This window comes from Sciurus carolinensis, chromosome 7 (genome assembly GCF_902686445.1).
Source record: "Sciurus carolinensis chromosome 7, mSciCar1.2, whole genome shotgun sequence".
NCBI classification, from domain to species: domain Eukaryota; kingdom Metazoa; phylum Chordata; class Mammalia; order Rodentia; family Sciuridae; genus Sciurus; species Sciurus carolinensis.
In genome coordinates, this window is record NC_062219.1 from 154,270,665 (window position 1) to 154,294,441 (window position 23,777).

The 23,777-nt window shown below is 48.3% G+C and overlaps 1 protein-coding gene across 6 annotated transcripts in view; it reads right to left on the reverse strand.

Moving 5' to 3' along the window:
* Positions 1 to 627: 627 nt before the first annotated feature.
* Positions 628 to 23,777, reverse strand: part of Slc17a4 (solute carrier family 17 member 4) — a 30,611-nt gene continuing 7,461 nt past the window's right edge. Inside the window, exons 3-14 of one of the 6 annotated variants that reach the window (XR_007109578.1) lie at positions 18,383 to 18,509; positions 13,597 to 13,802; positions 12,830 to 13,063; positions 12,658 to 12,745; positions 12,135 to 12,221; positions 9,968 to 10,086; positions 9,703 to 9,864; positions 7,208 to 7,340; positions 6,979 to 7,126; positions 6,116 to 6,206; positions 3,666 to 4,775; positions 628 to 3,544 (exon numbers count right to left, since the gene is read on the reverse strand). Coding sequence is in view for 5 of the 6 variants with exons in the window: in XM_047559378.1 (XP_047415334.1) it covers positions 4,641 to 4,775; positions 6,116 to 6,206; positions 6,979 to 7,126; positions 7,208 to 7,340; positions 9,703 to 9,864; positions 9,968 to 10,086; positions 12,135 to 12,221; positions 12,658 to 12,745; positions 12,830 to 13,063; positions 13,597 to 13,802; positions 18,383 to 18,473 (1,494 nt within the window). In the remaining variant the exon portion in view is untranslated. Of the gene's footprint in view, positions 4,776 to 6,115; positions 6,207 to 6,978; positions 7,127 to 7,207; positions 7,341 to 9,702; positions 9,865 to 9,967; positions 10,087 to 12,134; positions 12,222 to 12,657; positions 12,746 to 12,829; positions 13,064 to 13,596; positions 13,803 to 18,382; positions 18,510 to 21,704; positions 21,794 to 23,016; positions 23,473 to 23,777 lie in introns of those variants that run through there. The other 5 variants (XM_047559378.1, XM_047559379.1, XM_047559381.1 and 2 more) reach the window with 5 other exon arrangements.

Below are 23,777 nucleotides of genomic sequence, written 5' to 3' on the forward strand. Positions count from 1 at the left end.
GGGTATCAATGGCTGCTGCACAGCACAGAGACAGGCTGGCAGAGCCTTGCGCCACCCCAGGGGGAACGTGAGGCTGAGAACCTCGGGGCCAGACCAGGCTGCTGACTCAGCTGTGGGCACAGCACGCAGAACAGAGAGTGCTCAGCAACTGAGCCTGCGGAATACCGGCAACAAATCTGAATCTGGGAGATGGTGCGGGTCAAGGGACTCATGTTCTTTAACAATGACTATCAAGGAAAATCAGGAATGATGGGCACACTTGAGTTAAAAGGAACTTAAGGAACATACTGAATTTCTAAGTGTTGGTGAACTGAACTCTTCAGGGTTGCACATGTGGGTTATCAATCTACAGAGAAATACAGAGAGATTAGGGTAAGTGGTAGGATTGTCACTATTCCTAAGGAGTAGGGACCACGGGAGAACCCCTGGGGTGCTGGCAACATTCTGTTTCCATATCCCTCAGCAGTTTATCTCACATCCAGGCCTAGCGGTGTGTGCCTGCATCCCAGTGACTCCACAAGTTGAGGCAGCAGGATCACAAGTCTGAGGCCAGTCTCAGCAACATGGGAGACCCAGTCTCAAAAAATAGCATTTGCTTTACAATAACTCATTGAGCCAAATGTTTGCGCAGTTTTCTATCTTCTGTTTTATTTTCCGGCGGGGGGGGGCGGGGAGTAGGAGTGGGGGGAAGGAAGAGAATGAGCGGAGCTAAGGAAACACAGACAGCCATGATGGACAAGCCTGCGAGGAGGAGAGAGATGGCCTGGCTCTGTGGAGGATGTGGGACCCGCCAGGCTTCCTCTGCTTTCGCTGTTTCTTTAGGGAGGCACGGCAGTGCCCCTAAGCCTGAGGCAGGAGCCCAGGGTGGGCTGTCCCAGTGGAGCAGAGGAGGCTCAGCAAGAGCTCCGGCACTGCCCGAGGTCAGCTCCAGGACCCGGAGCCTGTCTGCAGAGCCGGGCAGGACTGACCGGGTGGTCCCTGCACACACTGGCACTTTGTTCTGCAGAGGCAGTGGGGCTTGCCCCCAGGAGGGAGGAGCTAAGAGAAGGAAATGAAGGGACACAGAATGGATGTGGTTGTTCCCTAGAAAACCCCAGTGGGTGCGCTGTAAAATGGTGGACACAGAAGTAAGCTTTCTGCCTGATTAACATAGAAATAGTTTTTTCATATTAAACAGAAAATGAGCAGTTAGAAAAATCCATTGAAAGAAATGATTCCAATGCTTGGGATGCTTGGAGGGAAATTTGTTGGCATCGCTCAAAAAATAATTTACTTGGTATTTGCTACAACAGATCATTTCCACAATGGGGCACTCCTGAAAATTTGCCAAAATGCATGTGTGTTCAAGATTACTGATCAGCAATTGAAGAAATTTGGGAGCAGAACTAAACATGGACATCAACACGGTATTAGTTAATAAATTTTAAGTGGGTGGAATATAACCACCATTTAGAAGTAGGAGAGTCTCTTAATGTTTTCATGCAGAAATGACTGAAATTGTCCTTATGAAGAAGCACATAAGAGTGCTAGAAAATATCCCAGGAGCATTTGCGGAGATCTGTCGTTTGTTTCCCAGATGCAGAGTTAGGCACAGTGATGGCAGCAACCACATTACTGTGTTCAGAATCTTCAACTCTTGTTTTCATATACAGTCCTTGATCTTTTAAATAGTGAACATTGCACTAATGTTTTCTAGTATTGGCATTCATTTCTCCATGTTTAAAGCAGTTATTTTGGAATATTCAGATTTTAAAATTTCAAGCAGACTTTAGCAAGCATATCTTGGTTGGAACTGTATTTTGATTTTATAAATTTATCAGCTTTTTCCATCTTGTGATTTCTACTTTTTATGTTTGATTTACTTTCTGCTATTGATATGGCAACCCTAAATTTGTGTGTGTACGTGTGTGCGTGAATCTGGAGACTCTCTGGACTATTTTTCATAGCCTTTAAATTCCACCTTTCCAAATCATTTCACTTAATAAGTGTTTCTTGAAAAGGGCACATAAGTGAGTTCAATTATGTCACCACTTTGCGAGCGGTTCCCTTGGTATAGATTGGTCTGATCCAACTGCATCTATCATTACAAATATACTTCGTTTTCCTGAGTTGTATTTGTTTCCTTATAGAAAGACCTTCCTATCCTGTTGCTCCTCCTCCTGTTGCTGCACTCTTGCCTGCCTCCAGTAATTCAGGAGTTTTATTGAGTCTTTTAAATTTCCATTGTGTGTACGCTTTCTAAATCTTTGATGAAGTGTTCATTTTTTCATTTACATGCTAATTCCTTTTCTGCTTCCGGTTCCTTTTCAAAATGTGGAAACCATTCCGTTTCTGTTGACTGTTCCTTAGCTGAGCCAGCTCTGCCTGGGCTGTGGTGGCCACCTGGTATCTGGTGGCCAGCGGCACCTTCCCCTTGGGCTGGAGCTGGAGGCCTCTGGAAGCTCTGAGCGTGCCTTGTGAGGTGGCAGAGGGGCTCTGGCGCAGCAACCCTAGTGCCATGTGCCATACAGAGCTCTTCCTCTTGGACTTGCTGTTCCCTCTGCTGCGCTGACAGTGTCACTGGAGCCCTTGGCCAGCACCTGACTTCAGGTTTCCAACCAACCAAATACAGACACTCAGTCCAAAAACCAAAAAGAAAAGGTAGTGGTGAAAAGCAGGAAAAGAAGTTTAGCCAATCAGGCCACATTGGGAAGGCCAGGCGAGACCCTGCATCTGACCCTGTCTTGTGGGGCTGACAGGAGCTGTAGGTTTAAACAGGAAGAACTGGGGCGGGGCAAGAGGTCCACATCATTAAGCAACCTTGGTCCTGCTGTGGTCTGGGTGATCGCCTGCTCAGTGCTGGTTCTGCAGATGGCTCCAGAGACCCTCACCTCTTGAGGAAGTTACTGTGAGCCCCTACTCCTTCCTGGTCCCTCAAGCAGATAACCTCCAAAACACAGAACCCTGATTTTGTCCTTCCCACTAACACACTTCCCGCTAATCTGGGCCTTCTTACTGGGTCCCAGTACCTGGTGCTCTTGCCCTTGGGGACCCCATAACCCACTCACCGACCTTGCCTCTCTTGTTCTCTGCACTCTGGTCCCTCCTGACTGCTCGCTCCTGCCACCAAACCTTGGCTTATGTGGTGCCCCTTCTAGAACCTTCTCCCCGTGGGCCTCCTGGCACCGTTAACAGTTGTCCTTCAGACCCCAGCTCAGTTGGAGATTTGAGCGTGACCTCTCTTTCCTGGGCCTGTGCACATGCACCCACCACTCACTCTCCTAGGGCACATCCCCATTGCTTCATTTCCCACAGTGCTCATTACACAGTCCTTTGTATGATACTGTGATTAGGGCCATCTGCCCTTTTGGGATATTGAGCTCCTTTGTGTCACGTATGATTTTGTTTTCTGCCAAGTCCCCGTGAGCAGTAAATATGTGTTCATCAACATTCACTGTGTTTCAATTTTTTGATCTTTTTCATGGTCACTGCACTGCCCATGCAGAGGCTCACTGAGAGCAGACATGCTAGGACACTCTCGGACCTCTGGAATGGATGGAGTCACCTCCCTGACCTCTGGAATGGATGGAGCCACCTCTCTGACCTCTGGAATGGGACAGAGTTACCTCCCTGACCTCTGGAATGGATGGAGCCACCTCCCTGACCTCTGGAATGAATGGAGCCACCTCCCTGACCTCTGGAATGAATGGAGCCACCTCTCTGACCTCTGGAATGGGACAGAGTTACCTCCCTGACCTCTGGAATGAATGGAGCCACCTCCCTGACCTCTGGAATGGGACAGAGTTACCTCCCTGACCTCTGGAATGGATGGAGCCACCTCCCTGACCTCTGGAATGGATGGAGCCACCTCCCTCACCTCTGGAATGAATGGAGCCAGTGTGGGTTTTATATATATCTTTGGAACATTGAATGAGACACAATGGTGCAAGACCCCAAAGGTCAGAAGCAAAGAAGAACATCTGAGTTGGGAGGAGCACCACGAAGAAGTGTTTGAGGGAAAAGGAAAGAAACCAGGCCATGCTCATCTACTGAGATGCAAGGGATCTGCATGGGCCCACATGTGAGATGGCCACAAAGAAGGTAGCTATGTGGGGGCTGGACCCAGAGAGCACCTGAGCAATGAGATACTGTAGATCTGATCCCAGTCCAAAGCTGGCATTCCCAGGAAGCAAGACTGGGAGAGCTGACACCTGGACCCACTCTGGTTGGAGGAACGTTCATTGCTCCCTTTGAGATAGATTCACTCTGCATGGCCCTTTACTCCTTGCTGTTTCTTATTTAGACATCCCACCCACACCAAGCCTCAGAAGTGCCCGATTCCCTCCTCCCGCAACATGGGAGCCACGTTGCTGCTTTGGTCTCCTGGTCTAGGGCTCCACAGTAGGCCCTGAACTTTCCATTGTTTAGAAATGGAAGGAACGTAGGACACATAGCACTCAGACACACCTGCCATTTCAGGAGTTTACAGTTAAACTGTAAAATCTCCAGGCCTGGTAAAACCTTCAGTATTACAGAGGCAAGGACACGAGGTGATACTGCACACAGAGTAGTTCCAATCGCAGGGCTAGCCAGCCACGCAGGCAGGGGGACGGTCTGGGAGGACAGCAGTGGACACCAAACTCACGCATCCCTCCATCTTTTCAGAGGTGGGTGAACGTCTGCTCCTTGGCCCAGTCCTGCACCTCTGCTCGGCTGAAGATGAGGTAGAAGAGCAGCCCCGAAATGTTTACAGCTGCTGCGAGCAGGAACACATTTCTCCAGCCTACCTCCAAATCCTGGAGACAGGAAACTGTGAATTAGTGATGGTCACATGTTCTTACTTCTGCTTCAGAGAGACTGTGGCCCCAAGTCCTGCTGCTCCCTCCCCTCCTGCTCCAGCCTCTGGGGCTCTCTGGTTGTTCCTGGAATATGCAGGTGCATTCCCAATATAGGAGAGAATGCACTGGCCTTCCTCCATGGGATGCTCTCCCTCAGACACCCTCTTGGCTCCCTCCCTCGCTTCCTTCCACCCCTTGGTTAAAAGCTACCTTCTCAGTGAGTCCTGCCTTAACTAGCCCATTAAGTTGAAATTCTAGGCCCTGGTCTGCATACTACACGTGATCTGCTCTCTTCTCTTAGCACTTACCACCACTCAGTAAGTCACGTGTTTTACCTTGGTTTTCTGTCACTTTCTTTCCTACAAATAGGTTTCACTAGGAGAGGGACTCTGGTTTGTTTTATTTACTTAAGCGACACAGGCACTTGCTAAGATTCAAAAATATTCATTGAAAGACTCAATCCATCAATCAAACAGCAAGAGAAACAAGGTCAGTGTGAGAATTTCTGTTTTAAGAAACCATTTTCCAGTCATGTGTTAGTAACTAGAAGAGAACTGGAACTTCCACAGTGAGAAGGGACTTGATGTTGGGGAGGACACCCCTTCTTTGCCATTCTCCACTCATTTCTCCTGAAGGAAACCAGTAAGTGGCAGGCAGGTCACAGAGTGATGAACATGTGAGCGTCACACACGTATTTATGTATAGTCTGAGTCCTTAGGACTCAGGATGCACGAGTCATCAGATGAATTTGCTGGTGTGACTCCTTCTGGTGATCTCCCAGGACGGAGGGCTGTAGAAATGGAAGATCCTGGACAGGCAGCACTGGCCACGGCAGTTTGTGCTTGCAGGGGAGGTGTAGCCTGCTCCACCGCCCGGCCACCCATGTGCATCCTGCCCATTCATCCAGTGAACATTGTAGAGTGACCAGCTCATCCCGGGCTGCCCTGAACTTTCAAGTCTTTGACCTGACATACCAGGATGGTTGGCCACTCTACTTTGCAGATATTACTGTCGTGAGTATTCCCAGGACATTTGGTTTTTATCTTGAGAAGCTCATTTTGCAAAGACCCACAAAGCACAGACATGACCGTGAGCAACCTCCCTAACTCCACGCCCAGGCATGGGGTCATCTCTCTGGTGAGGTCAGCCTGGGTGGGATGAGGACATGTGTGGTGCTCGGGACGCTGGAATTTGATGAGCCTCATTGAGGAGGGAGCCCAGAGGCCCTTGCTTTAGTGTCTGTTGGGCGACCTTTGTGAGTTTCTCTGTTGAGCACGCATCAAAATGTCTGGCCTCACCTGACTGATGAGAATTCCCGCCACGGTGGGTGAGACGGCTCCCGATATGTGTGCGAAGACTTGCAGCAGCCCCTTGAGGAAGCCGGCATACCTGGGAGGGGAACACCTCGGGTCAGAGAGGGTCGGTCTTGGCTGGGTTTTGGGACTCTTATTTAAACCTGAGTGCAATGAGCTGGCTGTGGACTGGTAAACCTCTGGCCTGGGACAGAGACTTCCAGTGGGTAACCAGTACTACTAACGTGTCAGTGTCACACATACGAAACGGGCAGCGTGATGGTCTGCACCTGATTGGAATGTTTTCTTGGTTCTGGTCATTGAGCCAGAACTTCTAGTTTGCCTGGGGGTTATCCAAGCTCCTCCCTGGATGAGAAAGATGTTGGCTCCCAAGAGCAGGTGTCTCCACATGGTCTGGTGGTTCGTCATCTGAGGATGAAGTACGTCCTGTTGCCTGAGAGAGGGCCTGTGACAGGAGCCGTGCCTGGGGGTCTCAGTCATGTCCCTGTGGCCCATGTTGGAGGGACTCCTCCCGGCTACTGTGGCTTCCCCCTGGTAAAGCCTTAGATGGGCGTGGCCCAGGAGCCTCGCGAGTGCTCTCAGTGATCAGCGCAGTGTCTGCTGCATTTCTCCACAGAGGGTGATGACCCTCGGCAGAGCTGTCACTGTGGCCACGACGGCTTTGGTTCACACCTGGAAGCACTAAGGTCTCAGCGATTGGCCAGCTCAGGGCTCCTTCCCAGAGTGCTGTGGATGTAGGCTGCTGTTAACATCTCTGACCGGCTGCGTGGGCCACATTCTACTTTTATGTCCCAGCAGCGCTGCGGGCCTGAGCCAAGGTTCTGTGAGAAAGAGGCAAGGGGTCTCACCGAGGAGCGATATCCAAGAAGTTAACAAGGGCTCCCGCTTCACAGAGGCTGCTGAAGGCAGAAGACAGCACCAGGAAGACCATGGTGGTGCTGTGGCTGGATCGAACCCAGTGCAAGGCCACAAGGACCCCAGATGAGAAGAAAACACCTGGGGGAAGAAGGACAGGTAGCAATTGACAGGAAGCTGCCCGAGCCTCCCCCAGTCACCCATCTTCAACTTGGCCATTACCTATGGCAGTGAAGAGCTTCCTGATGGTGACTAGTCTGAGGACTCTTCTGGAGAGGAGAAAATCTGCCAGTAGACCTGACAGGATAATGCAGAAACAGCCAACGACAAATGGAAGAGCCGACAGGATCCCACTCTGCGGATGGGAGACAGGGAGTGAGTGCATGTGACCCCCAGCCCCAGACAGAGTGGTCCTTGAACAGATTTCCCACAGCTGTGGCTTTTCTTCAGCGACACAGCTGATTTAGTGCAAATTCCAGGTATTGGAATGAGCCAATAAACTTTCAGCGCCTGGGGAAAGATATGCATATAGCTCAGTTTTTAAAAAAAGACTAATGCTTCTTGATATCTAAGGATCATCTGGAAATAGGTACTAAAGTGGCTGAAGTTCAACAGAAAAGTAAAGGATATGAACAAAGAATTCACAGTAAAAGGAAAAATAAGCAAACCCAACCTCACTCATAATAAAACACATGCAGAATAAAATTACAGTGAGAGATTACTTTTCATGGATCAAATTGGCAAAAGTTCAAAACTATTTTTGACATGCTTTGATGGCACTGCAGGGAACTGGGTACTCACAAACACTATTGGTGCCCCATGGAGAACATTTTGAGAAATATACAGTTATGGTGCATTTACCTTTAGACTCAGCAATCTCACATGCAGAAGTTTACTCCACAGGAAGAGCGGTGCAAATGTATGACAAATGAGCAAGGATTTCACTGCAACATTGCTCAGTGATGGAATGCCCTAAATATTGCTCAGTACAGTTCTTGTGTGCTGATATAAAGAGAAGCTCATGGTATACTAAGTGGCAAAAACCTTGAATATAAGGCAAAATATCAAATACAGCCCACAAGGTTTGGTGTAAAATAAAAGTTGGGAAAATAAGAATATATTTTCATGTATGTTTGCATTCTCATAAAGAAACTGTGGAAGAATATGTGAGTTTTTCTTTTTTTCTTTTTTTTTAACTGTCAATAGAGCAGGCCAGGAAGACAGGGCAGATTAGAAATAAAAGTAAGATTTTTTTTATTCTTTATATAGCCTTATCAAATCAAAATGATATAGTTTTGCAAAGGTTGAAGCATTTTATTTTTAATTTGACCTCTGCATTAAATTCCTGCTAAAGAAAGTGTAGGGAAAATGAGCTCACACCTTTGTTTTGTATAATCCAAATAATGAAAAGCTTAGCTTCCATCTAACTCATTGCACAGATGGGAAGCCAAGGCATCCGGGTTAGGTGACCTAGAAGGCACCCCGAGAACAGCAGGGTCCTGGCCTGTGCACTTCCGAGCCTGGGGAACTCCAGTACCTGGTCACACTTGTCTTCCCATTTGTCTGCCATCCTCCTCCTCCAGTCTTGGCCTCCCCACCCGACCTCACACCAGAGACCAGAAGCTCGGATGTCCTTGCCTGGCGCTGGCATCCTGCGTGCCTGGCCCTACTGTCTGCCTGGTTTCACTTCACTTTCCTCTGTGAGAGGACACAGAGTCACTCCTTCTGGGGCTTTCTGGAGTCAGTGCCTCTGTCCTGCAGGTGTGCCCCGGGCTCTGACACCACTGAGGTCGGCCCTCCCGTGGCCACTATGCGTATTCCCCTGGAGATGCCTGTGTGAGAAGGCTGCTCTGTGAGCAGAGAGGTAGAAGGTGACAGTAATTCACTGTGGCAGTTGTCACCAACAGGCCATCGTGTCTGATGACTCTGCCATGTTAACACATCCATCCAGTAGAAATTGGAGGGGTTCTGTTAGCAGTCAGCATCCGTTGGCTTTGTGAAAACCTGGAGAGTTTTATCCCGATGTGCGCTCTTCTCTCCATGTTGTACATGAACAAAATATTTTTGGGGGGCTAACAGGGATTGAACTCAGGGGCATTTGACCACTGAGCCACATCCCCAGCCCTATTTTGTATTTTATTTAGAGACAGGATCTCCCTAAGTTGCTTAGCACCTTGCTTTTGCTGAGGCTGGCTTTGAACTCAAGATCCTCCTGCCTCAACCTCCCAAGCCACTGGGATGACAGGCATGCGCCACCGTGCCTGGCATGAGCAAAATATTTTTTAGAGAAACGTCCTCCATGAATTTTTTAGGTATGCTCTACTTGGGACTTTATGTTCCATTAATAGTGTCTTGTCTTCAGTTTATGATGTTCTGCTTCTCTATCAAAGATTTTTATTGGATTCATCCTTGGTTATTTGTGCTGCCAGCAGAGTGTCTCAGTTACAAATGTTTGACTGGACTGAGAATAAAATGTTTGCAAAGGACTCTTAAAAATACGACACTGTGTGAGTGTCACACAGACCCAGAACCATGACAACCACACTGAGGTCAGCCGGAAAGCCAGTCGGTGAGCCTGGCTGCATGAGTCGGTGAGCCTACATGTGCTGCATGGAGTCCTGGGCCGAATCCACTCATTTAGAAACCATGGGAGACACAGAGGATTGTATCCTGAAGCATTTAGACAGAAGAACAAAATGAGATCTCTCTGTACTTACGTCTCTGAGGTTGGCTTGGAGTACAGAACTGATGTACGTGGGTGTGTACGCCATCACGGTATAAAACAGCCAGTATTCACAGAAATAAGCGACGACGACGGCCCAGAGTGGTAGGGATAGGACCATAGCTTTCAAGGGGAGAGACCAACCTGGCAAACAGTCCTGGAAGAAGGCATATGTCAACACCCACTCCACCAGAGGACTGGCTCTGCTCTTCTGTGAGATGCCCAGTCATGGGCAGAGGGCAAGGGCATTGCTCGGGTACCTGTTGAGCCAGGGAGCTCATGATGTATCTCTTCTCATCAGCACCGATGAAGGGGTGCTTCCCAGGGTCATTGTAAACAAGAGGAAACCAGAGAAGGCAGCAGGCACAGCCAATTCCACCTAGGAAGAGAGGATCGGGGAGTACAGGATTGTTCTTTCAGTCTGACTCTGCCCCAGGATGATTTGTTGGTTGGCAGAATGATTGAAGCCTACCCTGCACATCTGTCACCATCACATGGTCCTGTGGTGAGTGGAGGTTCTCCACCACGCGGTCAGGGTCCTGGCCCTGTTCTGAGCCCAGGCACCAGAAACACTACCTTTCCCTCACCTGGCCTCAGGGATTGTGGCCACTGTCAGAAGGAACATGCTCCTGCTGACCTATTGTCCAAAGCAGATGACAGACACAAGGCAGAGTCACCCAGCTGCCTCAGGGAGCGGTGAGAGTGAGTGATGCCTGTTTTAACCCACTGAGACTAGGAGGTTTGGAAATGCACTGATGTTGAGGCAGGAGCACCTGTCACAAGCTATCAGTGCGTCTGCCCCACACTCTTGGAAATGTTTTCACCATTCCAGAAGCAACCAGCATCCCTCCCGCAAGTCACTCTTCTGCAAAGTCCCCTCTTCTCCCACCTGTCCATGACTTTCTCTTATCCTCAAGCACTTAAGGTGTAGCAGCGGCACACTTTAGGTGCAATCGATTTCCCAAATTCTAGAGAAATAAAATTATTCCTCTGCAAAGAAATCTTTTCTAAGATGTACATTATTTTAGTAGTAGGGAACTTGACATCTACACTGAATGGCAACATGACCCATGTTGAAATTTCCCTCTTAGAGTCAGGTGTGATGGTACCCATCTGTGATCCTGCTGAGGCAGGAGGATCGTGAGTTCAAAACTAGATCCTAAGCAGCTCAGATAGACCTTGTCCCTAAATAAAATGTAAAAAAGGCCTGGAGATATGACTCAGTGATAAGTTCGCCTGGGTTCAATTCCTGGTGTCAAAAAAAAAAATTCTCCTCTTAGAATCTTGAGAGTTTTAAGAGCGCTTGTCACTGGGGCGGCTTGCCATTTGCATGTCCCTTCACAAACATGGCACAGCAGACACCTCCATCAAGCATTTTGCTAAATTTTTAGAATATAAGATACAAAAATACAATTTTGCCCTCAAGAAGTTCAGTCAAGGGGGGAAGATAGACATGAAAATTAGCAATGTTGCGGACTGGGGTTGGAGGGTGTTGATACTGACTTGACAAGTCTTTAGTGATCCCTGCTTTGTATATGCTGCTCAATACATGCACAAGCATGGCAAACTTTCTTATTGCTTAGTAATTTTTATAATCTGTCCTTTTGGCATTTTTTAATGGCAATCTTTGAAGATTGATATGCTATAGTAATCAATATTCACACATTTTTTTAATGAATGTATTTGCCTGATGGTTCAGGATTCCTTAATTTAAGAGGGTGACCCTCTGATGTAAATACCAGTGGCACTCACCCTAAGGAACCATGAAATTTATAGGTGGAATTTCAGAGTGTTTCACAAGTTAAACGCACAAACATGAACCGGTAGCAGCAGGGCAGGTCCCAGCCAGAGCTCAATGAAGGTAAAATGTGAAGTCATAAACTACCACCTTTCGAACACTCCAGAACTTTCTGCAGCATCTTTCTGTGTACTGTGTCCACTCCTCAGACTCTGATGGTCTGTCCTGCAGGTTCTACTGACTAATTCTCCACTCCAAGCAGTATTTTACCTACGATTAGTTTGCATTCACACAATTTTTCTGGAAGTGGTAAAGAATGTGTTAAATAAATATGCATAGACTAAAATGCAGTCTAAAACGTAGTTCTCCCAAGATAACATTTTCAATGTCTTATGAAAGAAATGGCTCTGGGATCCTTTGGGTTCAACTTAGAAGCAGTAAAGAGTGCTATGATATCCCAAATTCATAAGGTTATTCTAGCTTTCCATTCAGGCTACTGAAACTTAACCATTGTTGCACAAGCCAGCGAGATTCACAACATGATTAGCTTTGAACAGGATCTACTCATGCCATATCAGCATCTATACCTACTTGTATTAACTAACCCAGGATAAGCTACATTGTAGAAATCATGCTTGACGTTCTTTGTCCTTGAGGAAAATTCTGAGATTTGAAGAGCACAAACTCACCAAATATATAGAAGACATAAGGCCATCCTATATTCTGGCAGATGAGGCCACCAGTGAGAAGGACAATGAAGGTCCCCAGCATTGACCCTGAATGGAAGATGCAAGTGTTCTGGGTGAGGGAAAGGTTTGGCAGTCCACGTGCTTCCCACAGAGCCTCGGGGATTGCAGGCGTGTGCTATGATCCAGGTTGCATAGCCGCAAAGCCTGCTTCTTCTCTCAGAAGCTATGTGACCTTGGATAATTATTAGCCTCTTTGTGTCTCAAACCGCTCAGGTGTGAAGGAGGAAGGATTACACATGGCTGACGCATAAGACTGTTCTGAGACCAATAGGAAACGAGTACTGCAAAACACGAGAATGCTTGGTGCACAGTTAGTACCCGATTCTGATCAAGGTAGTGCAGGCTGGTGCTTGAGAGCAAGGGCTATGGAGACAGTAATTGGGATGTGAGGTCTCAGTGCTCCTGACAGGTGTGACCCAGTGCTCTCGGGAGTGAAGGTGAGATTAGGAGGTTGACTGATTACCTGATCCAGCAATGGTGGTGAGCTGACTCCTTTCCAGCGGGGGAGCCCATTTGACCCAAATTGAATATTGACCTGTTAATACCATAACCTGGAGGGGGGGATTTCTGATCTTAGGTACGTGAGATCATTCTGGAACCTGAGTTCCACTCACACTTGGAAAATGTCTTGGTACCTGGGCTATGCCTTGGATGACCCGAAGGACGATGAGCAAGGCCACTCCAGCGTCAGCCGCCAGTGGGATGAAGAGGGTCAGGACGGAGGAAGCCAGCAAGCCAATGCCGACCACGTACTTGGCTCCCCATACTCCAGCCATGTAGCCCGTGGGGATGGGGGCCACGAAGGAACCATAGTTGAGGGAGCTGAGGATGATCCCCTGGATCTCAGGACTCCAGTCATATGCAGGGGCCTAGGCAACAAAGGGAACCTCACTGCTTGTCTTTGGTTAGAAAGTCGACTTTTTATTGTGAAGACTCGCCAGGCAAAAATGAATATGCAGCTCTCTTTCCTGTTCCCTTTTTCCCATTCTTCCAATTTACCAATTTCATAAAAGGAATAAAAATACCTTAAGTGTATGCCCAACACACTCTTTTCCCCACCCTGAGATAACTAGCGGACCCATTAAAATTTGAGATTCTGTAAAGAAGCAAGCTTTAAAGGAGAGAAAATAGATTCAAATTTGTGAAAATCATTTTGTGTGATTTCCATCACTGGGGGGTAAGACTTTATGTCCACTAAATGGTAAAGGCTGTTCCCTTCATTCTGACTTAGTTCTGGCTCATAAAGCCTCCTTAGACACATTAGGTTCTTATGTTGTCCCTGGCACATAGTGTATGCTCAATAACAATTTACTGGCTAAATGAGCTGCATTCTTTTATGAGATAAACACTTAAGTTGATCCACTTTAATAAAAGAAAGGGTCCAGAGTCTCACTAAACTCACCACTGCCTTGAACTCCTTTCGAGACAGGTTCCAGTGGTCCTGGGGGTCCGTGAGGGGCATCTCTGTGGAGACATTGGACTGGCTGGGAGCCACTGTGCTGTTCACCATGGCTGTGATGGCAATGCTCAAGTTCATTTGTTGGGTATAAATCGAAAAATTACACAGCTGCAAGACGAGAGCCAGCCCATGTCGGACAGAACAGAGACCTGCAAGAAGCGGGCACGGAAGGTCTGCATCAGGACGACCCTCCGTCCATCCCAGGTCCGAGAGATCAGAAGATTGACATCTGCCTGAGATGGAGAAATATGGGGAGAGCAGACGTTGCTGTGCACGTGTCCGGGGGACTCTGTCCCGGGAGGAAGTGGGAACGGCAGGTCCCTTAGAGGCATTGCTCAAGCAGAGGCCTGAGGCGTGTTTGGAGTTGAGGAATGAGCATGAGGGAAGGGCTCTCCAGGGCCCTGGGATGAGCGGGAGGGGGCGGGAGTGGAAGAAGGGCCGCAGAGAACAAAAGGGCAGAAAGCAGCGACTGGCTGAACACAGCGAGACGAGGAATCGCGAGAAGCGACTTCAAGGGTCCTGGCTTGGGCTGGCATGGCGCTAAGTGCCACTTTTATAGCTAGGGAACCTGGGTGTTTGACCTGTTTCCAGGCTCAGGGGAGATACGACTTGAAAGGTAGACTAGGGCTGGAGTATGGATGTTTTCATCTTCTTCTTTATACCGTGGGGCAAGAATGTCTGTCCCCATAATCCAGGCTTGCGGGAACTTGCCAGAGTCCGTGGGAGCTGTGGGGCCATCCCTTGATTGGGCCAGATGCAGTAGATCCAGAACAGCTGGAAGGGTTGATAGGCTCTGGGAGAAATCCCAGCGGCAAGGCATGATCCCTGCCTGGCGCTGTGCCAGTGTCCTTCCCAAGCTCCTGCACCGGAGCAGATGCACCTGGAGGGGGCAGCACTGGGCCCTTTCCTCTGCCGATGCTCAGCCCTGTCTGGGAGCTGTCTTAGAATTTTATTTAGCATATATAATTGAGCTTGGTTTGTAGTTTTTATATGTGTGTTATTTTTGCAAGAAGAAGAAGGAGCAGAAGGGGAGGAAAGGGAGGGAGAGAAGGAGGAGGAAGAAAGCTATAAGCATTCCATCCCTATCTCTGATCAAGACATGGACATTTTCATTTTTCCTTAATAAACGTTTTGTTTTAGAACGGTTTTAGGTTTATAGGATTATTGAGTTCCCACACCTCACATTGGTTTTCCCTATTATCAACATTGTGCGTTGGTAAGGCACATTTGACACGCTTAGTGATCTGTGTTGACATACTATTACTAACTAAAGTCCCTGCTTTATTTGAGATGTCAGCTTTTACCCACGTCTGTTCCTCTTTAGTTTCTTTTCTTAGCTATACTGAGGTCTTCTTTCATATTTTCCTGTTGGTTTGCTTCATACACCGTGATAAGCTGCTTTAGCATCATCCTCACCTGAGGAAATCAGAAATGGAAATAGTCTCCATTTCCCATGATAGACAAGCATGCAGCACCGTGCAGGCTGACAGCTACGCTCAGCGCTGCCTCTGCCTGGCTGGTGGGACCAGCGGCTCCTCCCTATGCTCAGGCAGCTCCTGGAAAGTGCGGTGCTGCTATAGGCCCTCTTGAGGGGCCACACGAGGATGCGCAGAATCAGTGTGCACACAGTAGTCACAGGAGCGTGCTCAGGATGCGACAACTCTTGATATGAGCCGTCACCTTTCACCTGCGCACCTGTCATCTCTTTTATCTAGCACACTCCTTTCCTGTTCTTCCCCCTTGTATAGCACACATATACACAGAGGCCCGTTGGTGCCCCTGAGGCCTTGATCTGCAAGGGACAACTGCATGTGCTTTGCTCTCTGTGTTGACACCCCCATACAGGGTCACCTTTGCTGGCTTGTGGCAAGGCTGGCATGCGGGAGGTGGTGTGGGGAGTCGTGGGATTCTTTCCACCATTAGAGGGAAGCTGACTGCCGGCTTTGGGCCGGTGCTTTCCAAATGTCTGGGCTGGTTTCTGCAGCCACTCCTGCTTCCCTCTGCTCCACCATGCTGGCTCCTGTGCTCAACTGCAGATCTTTAGAAAGGCCCAGGAGCCAGAGAGGAGGCTCCAGGACGAGAGCCAGTAAGCTCCCCCACCACTGGCCTCTTCAGGCCTGGGGGCCTCGCCACTGTGGTCTGCACAGCCACTGTGCCAGGAGCCTGAGCCACAGCCCCACGGCATGGTTTCCTCTGCACACTGTGCCATGCTTCCAGAATGGGAGGCCGGTGGCTCCTGGCATCCTCCTTCTGTTTCAGATTGTATCAAGTCTGTCACCAGGAGGCTGTAGGCTCCCGTTTCCACCTGGATGGAGGTACTTTCTCAAAGTGTAGTGCTGGCTGTTCTTATTTCCACCATTCCAGAAAGGGGCTCTATTGCAGATTGGCCTCAGGGCAGGGGCGTATCCTCCTCCGTGTGGTTTGTTGACAGGAGGAAAGGAAACGCCCCTGACCTTGTGTATGTCCCACACTTGGGTAGTCTCCCCCCCTCCCCCCACAGGCCTGGAAACTGCAGTCCTCAGACTGAACACAAGGAGAAGCCATTGTGCCCCTGAGGCAGCTCCAGGCAGCGACTGAGCATCAGCAATGGCAGATGGGGGGCTATGCCTGTGATTCCGGGGTGCCCTGGAAATCTCCCACTTTGCAATGCACATAACTGGGGTCATGAGCAGTGATGGGGTTGCTACTTCTGGTTCTCCTGAAAGTAACCAACCTGGCTTGTTTCCCCAGGCCTCCAAAGCCTGTGGAATCTTCTACATCCCCTGTATTAAACCTCTTTCTTCTTGAAACACCTAGACAGGTGTCTGTTTTTCTAATTGAACCCAGAATGACACAGCAGCTCATGGGCTTCTGTGGTCAAGGGGATCAGAAGGTCAATGTGGGGTCTGTCTCCATCCCAGCCCCATGAATCCTCAGCTGAATCCTGAAATTGAAAGAACACTGACCCTCCAGTGGAACCTGGGGTCCAGTCCTTTTCACCCAGGGTCTCTGGGGATCTGGGAAGATGAGCAGCTCCAGAATGAGGCCAGGTGACAGAGTGGCACCTGGTGGAGACGGGCGTCTTCACACCCCATGACACTCCTGCCCTTGGTGTCTGGGTGTCTTGGAAGCACAGAGATTTCCAGCAAAGACTCCAGTAGCCTTTGGGACCATCAATGCCTAGAGATGTCTCCAGCCACGCCCTGGGGTCTGATACTGAGGACCAAGTCCTTCCTTTCCAAGAGGAAAGCTGGTGCTGGACACTAGCGATGGAGCCAACAGAAGGACTTGCTGCCGCGTGCTCCTGCGAGACACGTGGAGAGGTACCAAGTACGTGGAGAGACAGAAGCAGCTGGGTTCTACCTTCTCCGGTGGGGGAGGCTGCCAAGAAAGGATGGCTACTTTTAGCAAGCTGCCTTTTGCCTCTCTGGACTGGAAAGGGATACAAAGGCACAGTCGGACACAACTGGGGTTCCAGGGTGGTCACCAGAGGGTGGGCAGGTGTCCTAGAGACTGGAAGAAACCAGGAAGATCACACACAAATTTCCCTTTTGACAAAGTATAATTGAGCACAACAAGGACTGTCAAAAATCGGGCTGCAGCGGGGACACCGTGTGAGTAGCAGTAGTGACAGCAACGTTTACTGTGTTTACTGTGTGCCAGGTGTTGGTTTATAGGTTTAGGGTCTAATGGATTCAATTCTTGGGGCAGCAGTTCAAGTTAGTTTATGTGATTAGCACCCCATTTTTGAAATGGGAAACTGAGATATGGAAAGTTTAGGTAAACTTGCCTGACATTATGCACCTCGGAAATGGCAGAATGAGGAATGCACACTCAGGGAACCTGGCCTTGGACCGTTGTTCTGACCCTGGGTGTCATGCTGCCATGGTACTTTACACGTGTGTTCTTCACGTTACTGATTGTGGGGTGAGGGGAGAGAGAGAGAGAGAGAAAGAGAGAGAGAGAGGGAGGGAGAGGGAGAGAGGAGATAGACTCTGGCCATGGCATAGTCCAAAAGACTCCAAAGCACACAGAGACAAGTAAGCACTGGAACTCATGCCATTGGAGTAGAATTCCTTCTGGATCCATGGTGGTTAGTTGCAGGATGAGCATCCGCATCCCCTGTGTTCTTTGGTGGACTAGACTGGTGACCCTCTCGTCTTAAAGACATGTACACTTCCCACAGACGAACTGAGCTTTTAAGCGTTCCATCTTGGTCAGTGTTTTCGTTTGTAAAGGTATAATTTTAGGAGTAGCCTGTATCCTTAGAAGAACTAATGCTTAACAGTTATAAATCATTCATGGTTTAGGGTAAAATAAGGGGCTCCACATTTATCCTTGTGGCATATTATAGCAAAACACTAATTGTAGATGAGAGAAAGGAGGAAGGAACGTCGACGATGTGGTAGAAAAGGAAGCCTGCTCCTTCTGAAGCGGGTCTGGGTGTAACATGAACAGAGAGATCCACCGGACGTTCTCAGAGAAGCCAAAGCTGCTTTCCATGTTTCCTACTTAGAATCTACACTTTTTTTTTGTTTGTTCATCTCTAAATAACATCATACTACACACCTTTCCTATCTACCTTTGAGATTTCTTGTGAGAAATGAAACAGGAGTAAGCCTGCTTTTTTAGCTACATAGAATTCTTGGCAACTCTCAGCAGTAAAAAATGCTGTATGCCAACCAGAGCGGAGGTTGCGGTGACAGAGATCCCAGTTTTCCCCACGGTCCCTTCCCACGCATGGTCTTACCTTTCCTGGGGGCTTGCTCTGGAGCCGTGTTTAAACCACCATCACTGGAAACGTCTCCTGCTGCAGCCTTGGCAGTAGCTCCAGTAGACATTTCGGTTCTCTCCTCCCAGGGACTGGCATTTACCTGCTGAGATAAAAGAGCACACAAGCAAATAAGGACAGGGAGGTGTCCCGTGTCCTGTAACACACAGCCCCCATCTTTCCTCCTAAGAGGTGGGAAGAGCACTTCCACTTGGGCTCAATAACTGGATTTGTCTCCTTGACTCTGTCATTGTGTGGCCTTGGAAAAGTCCCAGTTGCCCTGAAGTCAGAAATCAGGCCTGGGTTACCTTGATAAATTGTAAGATTCTGTCTGGTTCTGAATTCCCGTGTCTTTAAGCTGATACTTATATCACTATCACTGGACATGAAAACCTGACCACCTTATTTGAAATTTCATCAGAAGATTTCAGGGGATTAAAATACTGCAAAAAAAAAAAAAAAAATCTGTGTTAAAAACACCTAGAGAGAGTGGATAAAATGTGTCAGGCATCACCTTAAATACGTAGCTCCAAAGACAGTGAGCAATCTCCCCATGGAAGTAGTGAAAATGAGAGGCACACACCAGCCTCAGAGACCCTGACCCTGACACTGGGGTACGCAGGGAGCACAGACTTTAGCCATGCTGGAGCAAGGGATCTGTGACCCTGTGCACGTGAACAATGAAGTCTTCGGCTCCTGCCAGGAAGGAGATCTAATGGGGAGTCTAGGACACAGCCACAAGTCTCAAAGAGGTCAAACTCAGTTTAAAAGGCTCTGTGCCTGGCAACATGAGTCAGTGGCACATTCTCTGAGGGGTAAGAGGAGGTGGTGACCGCATGGGAATGGGAAGCCAGAACAAAGACCCTTCCCTGCCCAGGGCCAGCCTGGAAGTGTTCATTCCAAGGCGAGACTGTTTTGGAGACTAGAAATGACCAGTAGACATTTTACCACCTGGAAACAACCAGGGAAGTTATAGGGCCAAGCAGATATGGAGAGTAAGGCCAGGCATTCATTACTGTGAACCAAGCACCTTCGGCCTGCTCTCTGGAGAGTGACATCTGTGGCACCTCATGTCTCTGCCTGTCACCGCTGCAGTTGTCAGATGAGCCACTGGCTGACAAGGTGCCTGATTTTCATCCTTCAAAGCACAGATGTTGACCCAGACAGCCCTGCTGTCTGCAGCAGAGTTCGGAAACAAGCTGAAAATTGAATTGAAATCCAAAGCTATGCTCACTGGTTAAGTAGAGGGGTCCTGTTAATTCTGAGAATAAGCTGGTGGAATAAAGTATGGAACATTATGTTGTAAAAATAAGAAAATGCGTTTTTCATTCCTGGCCACACCCTGGGGCAGCTAGTTGGACAGAAAAGACTTTCTCAGTCACAAGAATTGAAGACAAGTTTCACTGTAAGTTTTGCCTACAGTCATAGGGCTCTTTGAGCCAACTCATGCCTGGGAGTTTGCTGTGGGCTGGCTCATTCTTTGGTTCAGGAAACGTTTCTTGACTAAATGAACGGAGTGCTCTGCTTCCATGACTCTTTCTCCCGCTTCCCCGCTGCCTCCCATACTTTCTGTAACAGCAGCACTTGCCAGTTTTCCTCATAACCAGAAATCATGGGTTTTGTGGTGCTTACGAGAACACTGGGATTTGGCAAGAGAGGGCAAATGTAGGACAAAGCTGTTGTATGACAGGGGACCCATCCAGGGACAATGGCTGAGACGTGGACCCTGGTAAAGTTACCCCCAGTGGGACAGGTGTAGCATGAGGGAAACACACAACAGTGGCACTTGCTACGAAGAAAATAAGAGCAGCCTGGCACCCGCTGGTGACGGGCACGTTGGAGAAGGGCCGTTACTACCGGTGCAGCGACCTTACCTCGTCTGCGCAGGATGCTTGTATTTGAGCTGAACTGGAATGACGAGAAGGAGGCAGAGATGGACAAGAGCAAGCTGGCTGTGTTGGAGGGAGACTGTGGTGGAGGGTGGCCATGCAGAGCGCATGAGGGGCTAGCAAGGCGACGGGACCCTTGGGTGAGCGGTGCCATGCCACTTAGGCCAACAGGCCTGGGGATGGCAGGGACCACTTTGGTTGAAGTGTGGTATGTGGTATGGAGCCCAGGGAGGAAGCGGTGTTTTCCCCTGAGCAAGCGTTGATGGCAGCTGGGCTGGGACGGCCGTGTGAAAGGATCACACCCTGGACTGACACTGGGGATGAGCCGGTAAGACTTGCTAAGGTGGCAGATATAGGAATAAAAGAAAGGCGGGAATCGTCAGAGACATCTAGACCAAGGCTCCAGCGAAGGAGGCAGTGGTGCTGTGCCTAGTGAGTCAGAGGTGAGCAGAGAGGGGTCAGGGTTCTCGAAAAGCAAGAGTTCGGTTTTGGACACCTGGAGTTTGAGATGCCTACTGGACGTAGGAGGGACGATTGCCAAGTAGGTTTTGTGTCCCGGAGTCCATGGCTTGGGGCAGAAGGCCCGGGGAGAACCGTGAATCTGGAAATCCTCAGCCTTAGCTATTTCTTAAGACCAGGTAGATGAGAAAGAGCTAGCAAAGAAATTGGGCCCGTCTCCTCGCAGGATTGTGAGAGGCTGTTCTCCAGGCACTAACACCATCTGTGCCCGGCCCCTGTGCTCTGTGGGGTGTGACTGTCCCTCGAGGGGCTGCACAGGCAGCAACCCAGGTGGCAGTGCTGAACGTGTCCTCCCCTGAGGAACAACTGGTGGCTCTTATGCACAGCACCCAAATTAAAGCCCTCTGCACAAACCCTTCACCCAAGAACGGTTTCCTGGATTCCCACGAATTTCACTTTTGTTTTTCTCCATATACAAACTCAAGGGGAAGATTTTCATTAATTTGATCTTTTAGGCCTGATAAAAAAAAATTCTTCCACGGTAAAACATTCACATAATTGCCTCACCGCAAATATGATCAATGCTTTTATCTAAGTGAATGTATCTCACAAAACAAGTCCAATACATGAATACACAAATCTTACACTGTACAACATCTCATCACAAAATAACCCTTCAAAGTATAGTTTAAATTTCTGGTTTGCATCCAAATGCTTCAGATAATGTTCTTTCTCCCCCGCTCCTCAACACCTATACTCTTAGAGACTTTTATTCCCTGGTTTAAGAGGAAGAATTCTTTCTTTTTCCAGAATTATCGCAGGAGAGAAACTTTCTCCTTTTCAGCAACCACAATCTCTACCTCAAACAGCAGATTACACAGCTCTCAAAGGGGAAAAGACCCACCCCACCTACCAAAAGTAGAATATTAAGGAGTGAAAAGCTTAAAGCCAACCTGAGGGGGGGCAGAGTGCAGGATCCTCTTTCCTTTCAAATAAATTTCTCCCAGTTTTTTGCAATGGTCGGGTCACTTGCCAGTAAATGATTAGTAAAACCTCTAGCCCTCGTGTTACTGACTGGGAGGGTTTTATTGACTTCGTGGGTTAATTTTTAACTTTACTTTTATTGTTTAATTGATAAGCAGGTCAAGTTCACTGAGTCTTCCTCATGCTTTGGGTTCATTTACGTCTTCCTTGGTCCCCAGTCAGAACCGGTGCTCCCTGTGAGGCTCCCTGTGAGGCTCCCTGTGAAGCTCCCGGCCCTGCCCTGGGTTCCAGCACCACCACCTTGCCGGGTCTCAGAGTCAACATGGTCTCCGTACAGACCGTCCCCATCCTGTCCCTTTTCCACCATCCCCCAGTTTAACCCATTAAGTCCCAAGTTTCCAATTCTGCAAATATCACAATGAAACAGACGCAAGTGCATGAAAGTGACTAAAGTCATAATCTAGAGCTTACATGCATTATTATCTTAATATTATAATTTTTATACTACATACAATTATATTACCACTATACATTATGTTATGTTAACATTATATAATAATCGTTATGCTTAAAATATAACTATAATCCATTATTTTATGTAATTATATCTTTTTTTTATTCCATGTCTTTCTTCCCAGACTAATCCAGTCCACAGTAATCCAAAGAGTATAATTCAATTAATAAATATTTATTTTTAAATTTTTTAAAAATTTGTTCTAATTATTTATACATGACAGTAGAATGCACTTTTTAAATATTTTTTTTAGTTGTTGATGGACCTTAATTTTTATTTACATTTTATATGGGGTGCTGAGAATCAAACCCAGTGCCTCACACATGCTGGGTATTCTACCACTGCCACTGACCCACAACCCCAGCCCCTAGGATGTACTTTGGTACATCATGCGTAATGGAGTATGATTTCTCATTTTTCTGGCTACACATGATGTAGAATCCCATGGGTCATATAGTAGTATATGTACATAGGGTAATAATGTCAGATTCACTCTACTATCCTTCCCATCCCTATTCCCCCTCCCCTCCTTTCAATCACCTCTACCTGATCTAAAGTCACTGTTCTTCCCAAGGCCCCCCTGCTCCCGCCAACACCGTGAATTAGCATCCACATATCAGAGAGAACACTCGGCTTTTGGTTTGGGGGGATTGGCTTATTGATACATTAAGTACTCTATTTAAGTTTCTATAGGTGTTTCACATCTGGGACGACAAGACAAAATGTGTTTTCCACAGAGGAGAGACAGCACATTTAGGCTGACTTGCCTGATTTTGTGTTTTTCTGATCCTAACTGCACAATGCCTGTTGGGATTTTTGTGGAATTCCACACCCTGTGAGTCTGTGACCTTTGGCAGCAAAACATCTCATACTTGCATGCTGTTTCCTGGCCTCATTTTCTCACAAGCCCACTTGTGAGAAGACAGCCCTTGGGAAAGCTGTCTTGAACTCTGTCCTTGAACTTGGCTTGTGAAGTCACACCCAGGGTGATCTGGCCAGTCCCCTCGCCTTGCATGTTTTTCCTCTGAACCGTCCTGACCTCGTCTCTGAGCTGTGGACTTTATCTCTTCGTCTCTTCTGCAGGTCCATCAGGACCTCAGTCTTCACGTGGTCGCGAGCAGAGCTCCTGCACGCCCTCCAGCCCTGCTGCTGCCCCAGGCTCCCAGTGTGGCAGTGCCATCGCCACCTCCCAGATGGACTTTGCAGAGGCAGGCGAGCTCCCACTTTCCCTCACTACTCGGTGTCCATCTGACAGCAAGTTCCACCCACAGACCTTTCCCACAGGCCGTCGTCTCTCATTTCCTCTATGCCTGTCGGAATCATTTATCAACGGGTTACACAATGGTTAGCCCGGCCCCTGTCTCCTCTCTTTCATTCCATCTTTACCCAGCAGACAGGATGTTTGAAATGTAAACGCGGCCATACTGCTTACTGGTTTAAAAGTCTCCAAGGCCTTTCCAGAGCACGTAGGACAGCATGGACCCATTCCCGTTTCCTTGAGGTGCTGTGAGCCTTCAGACAACTCTAG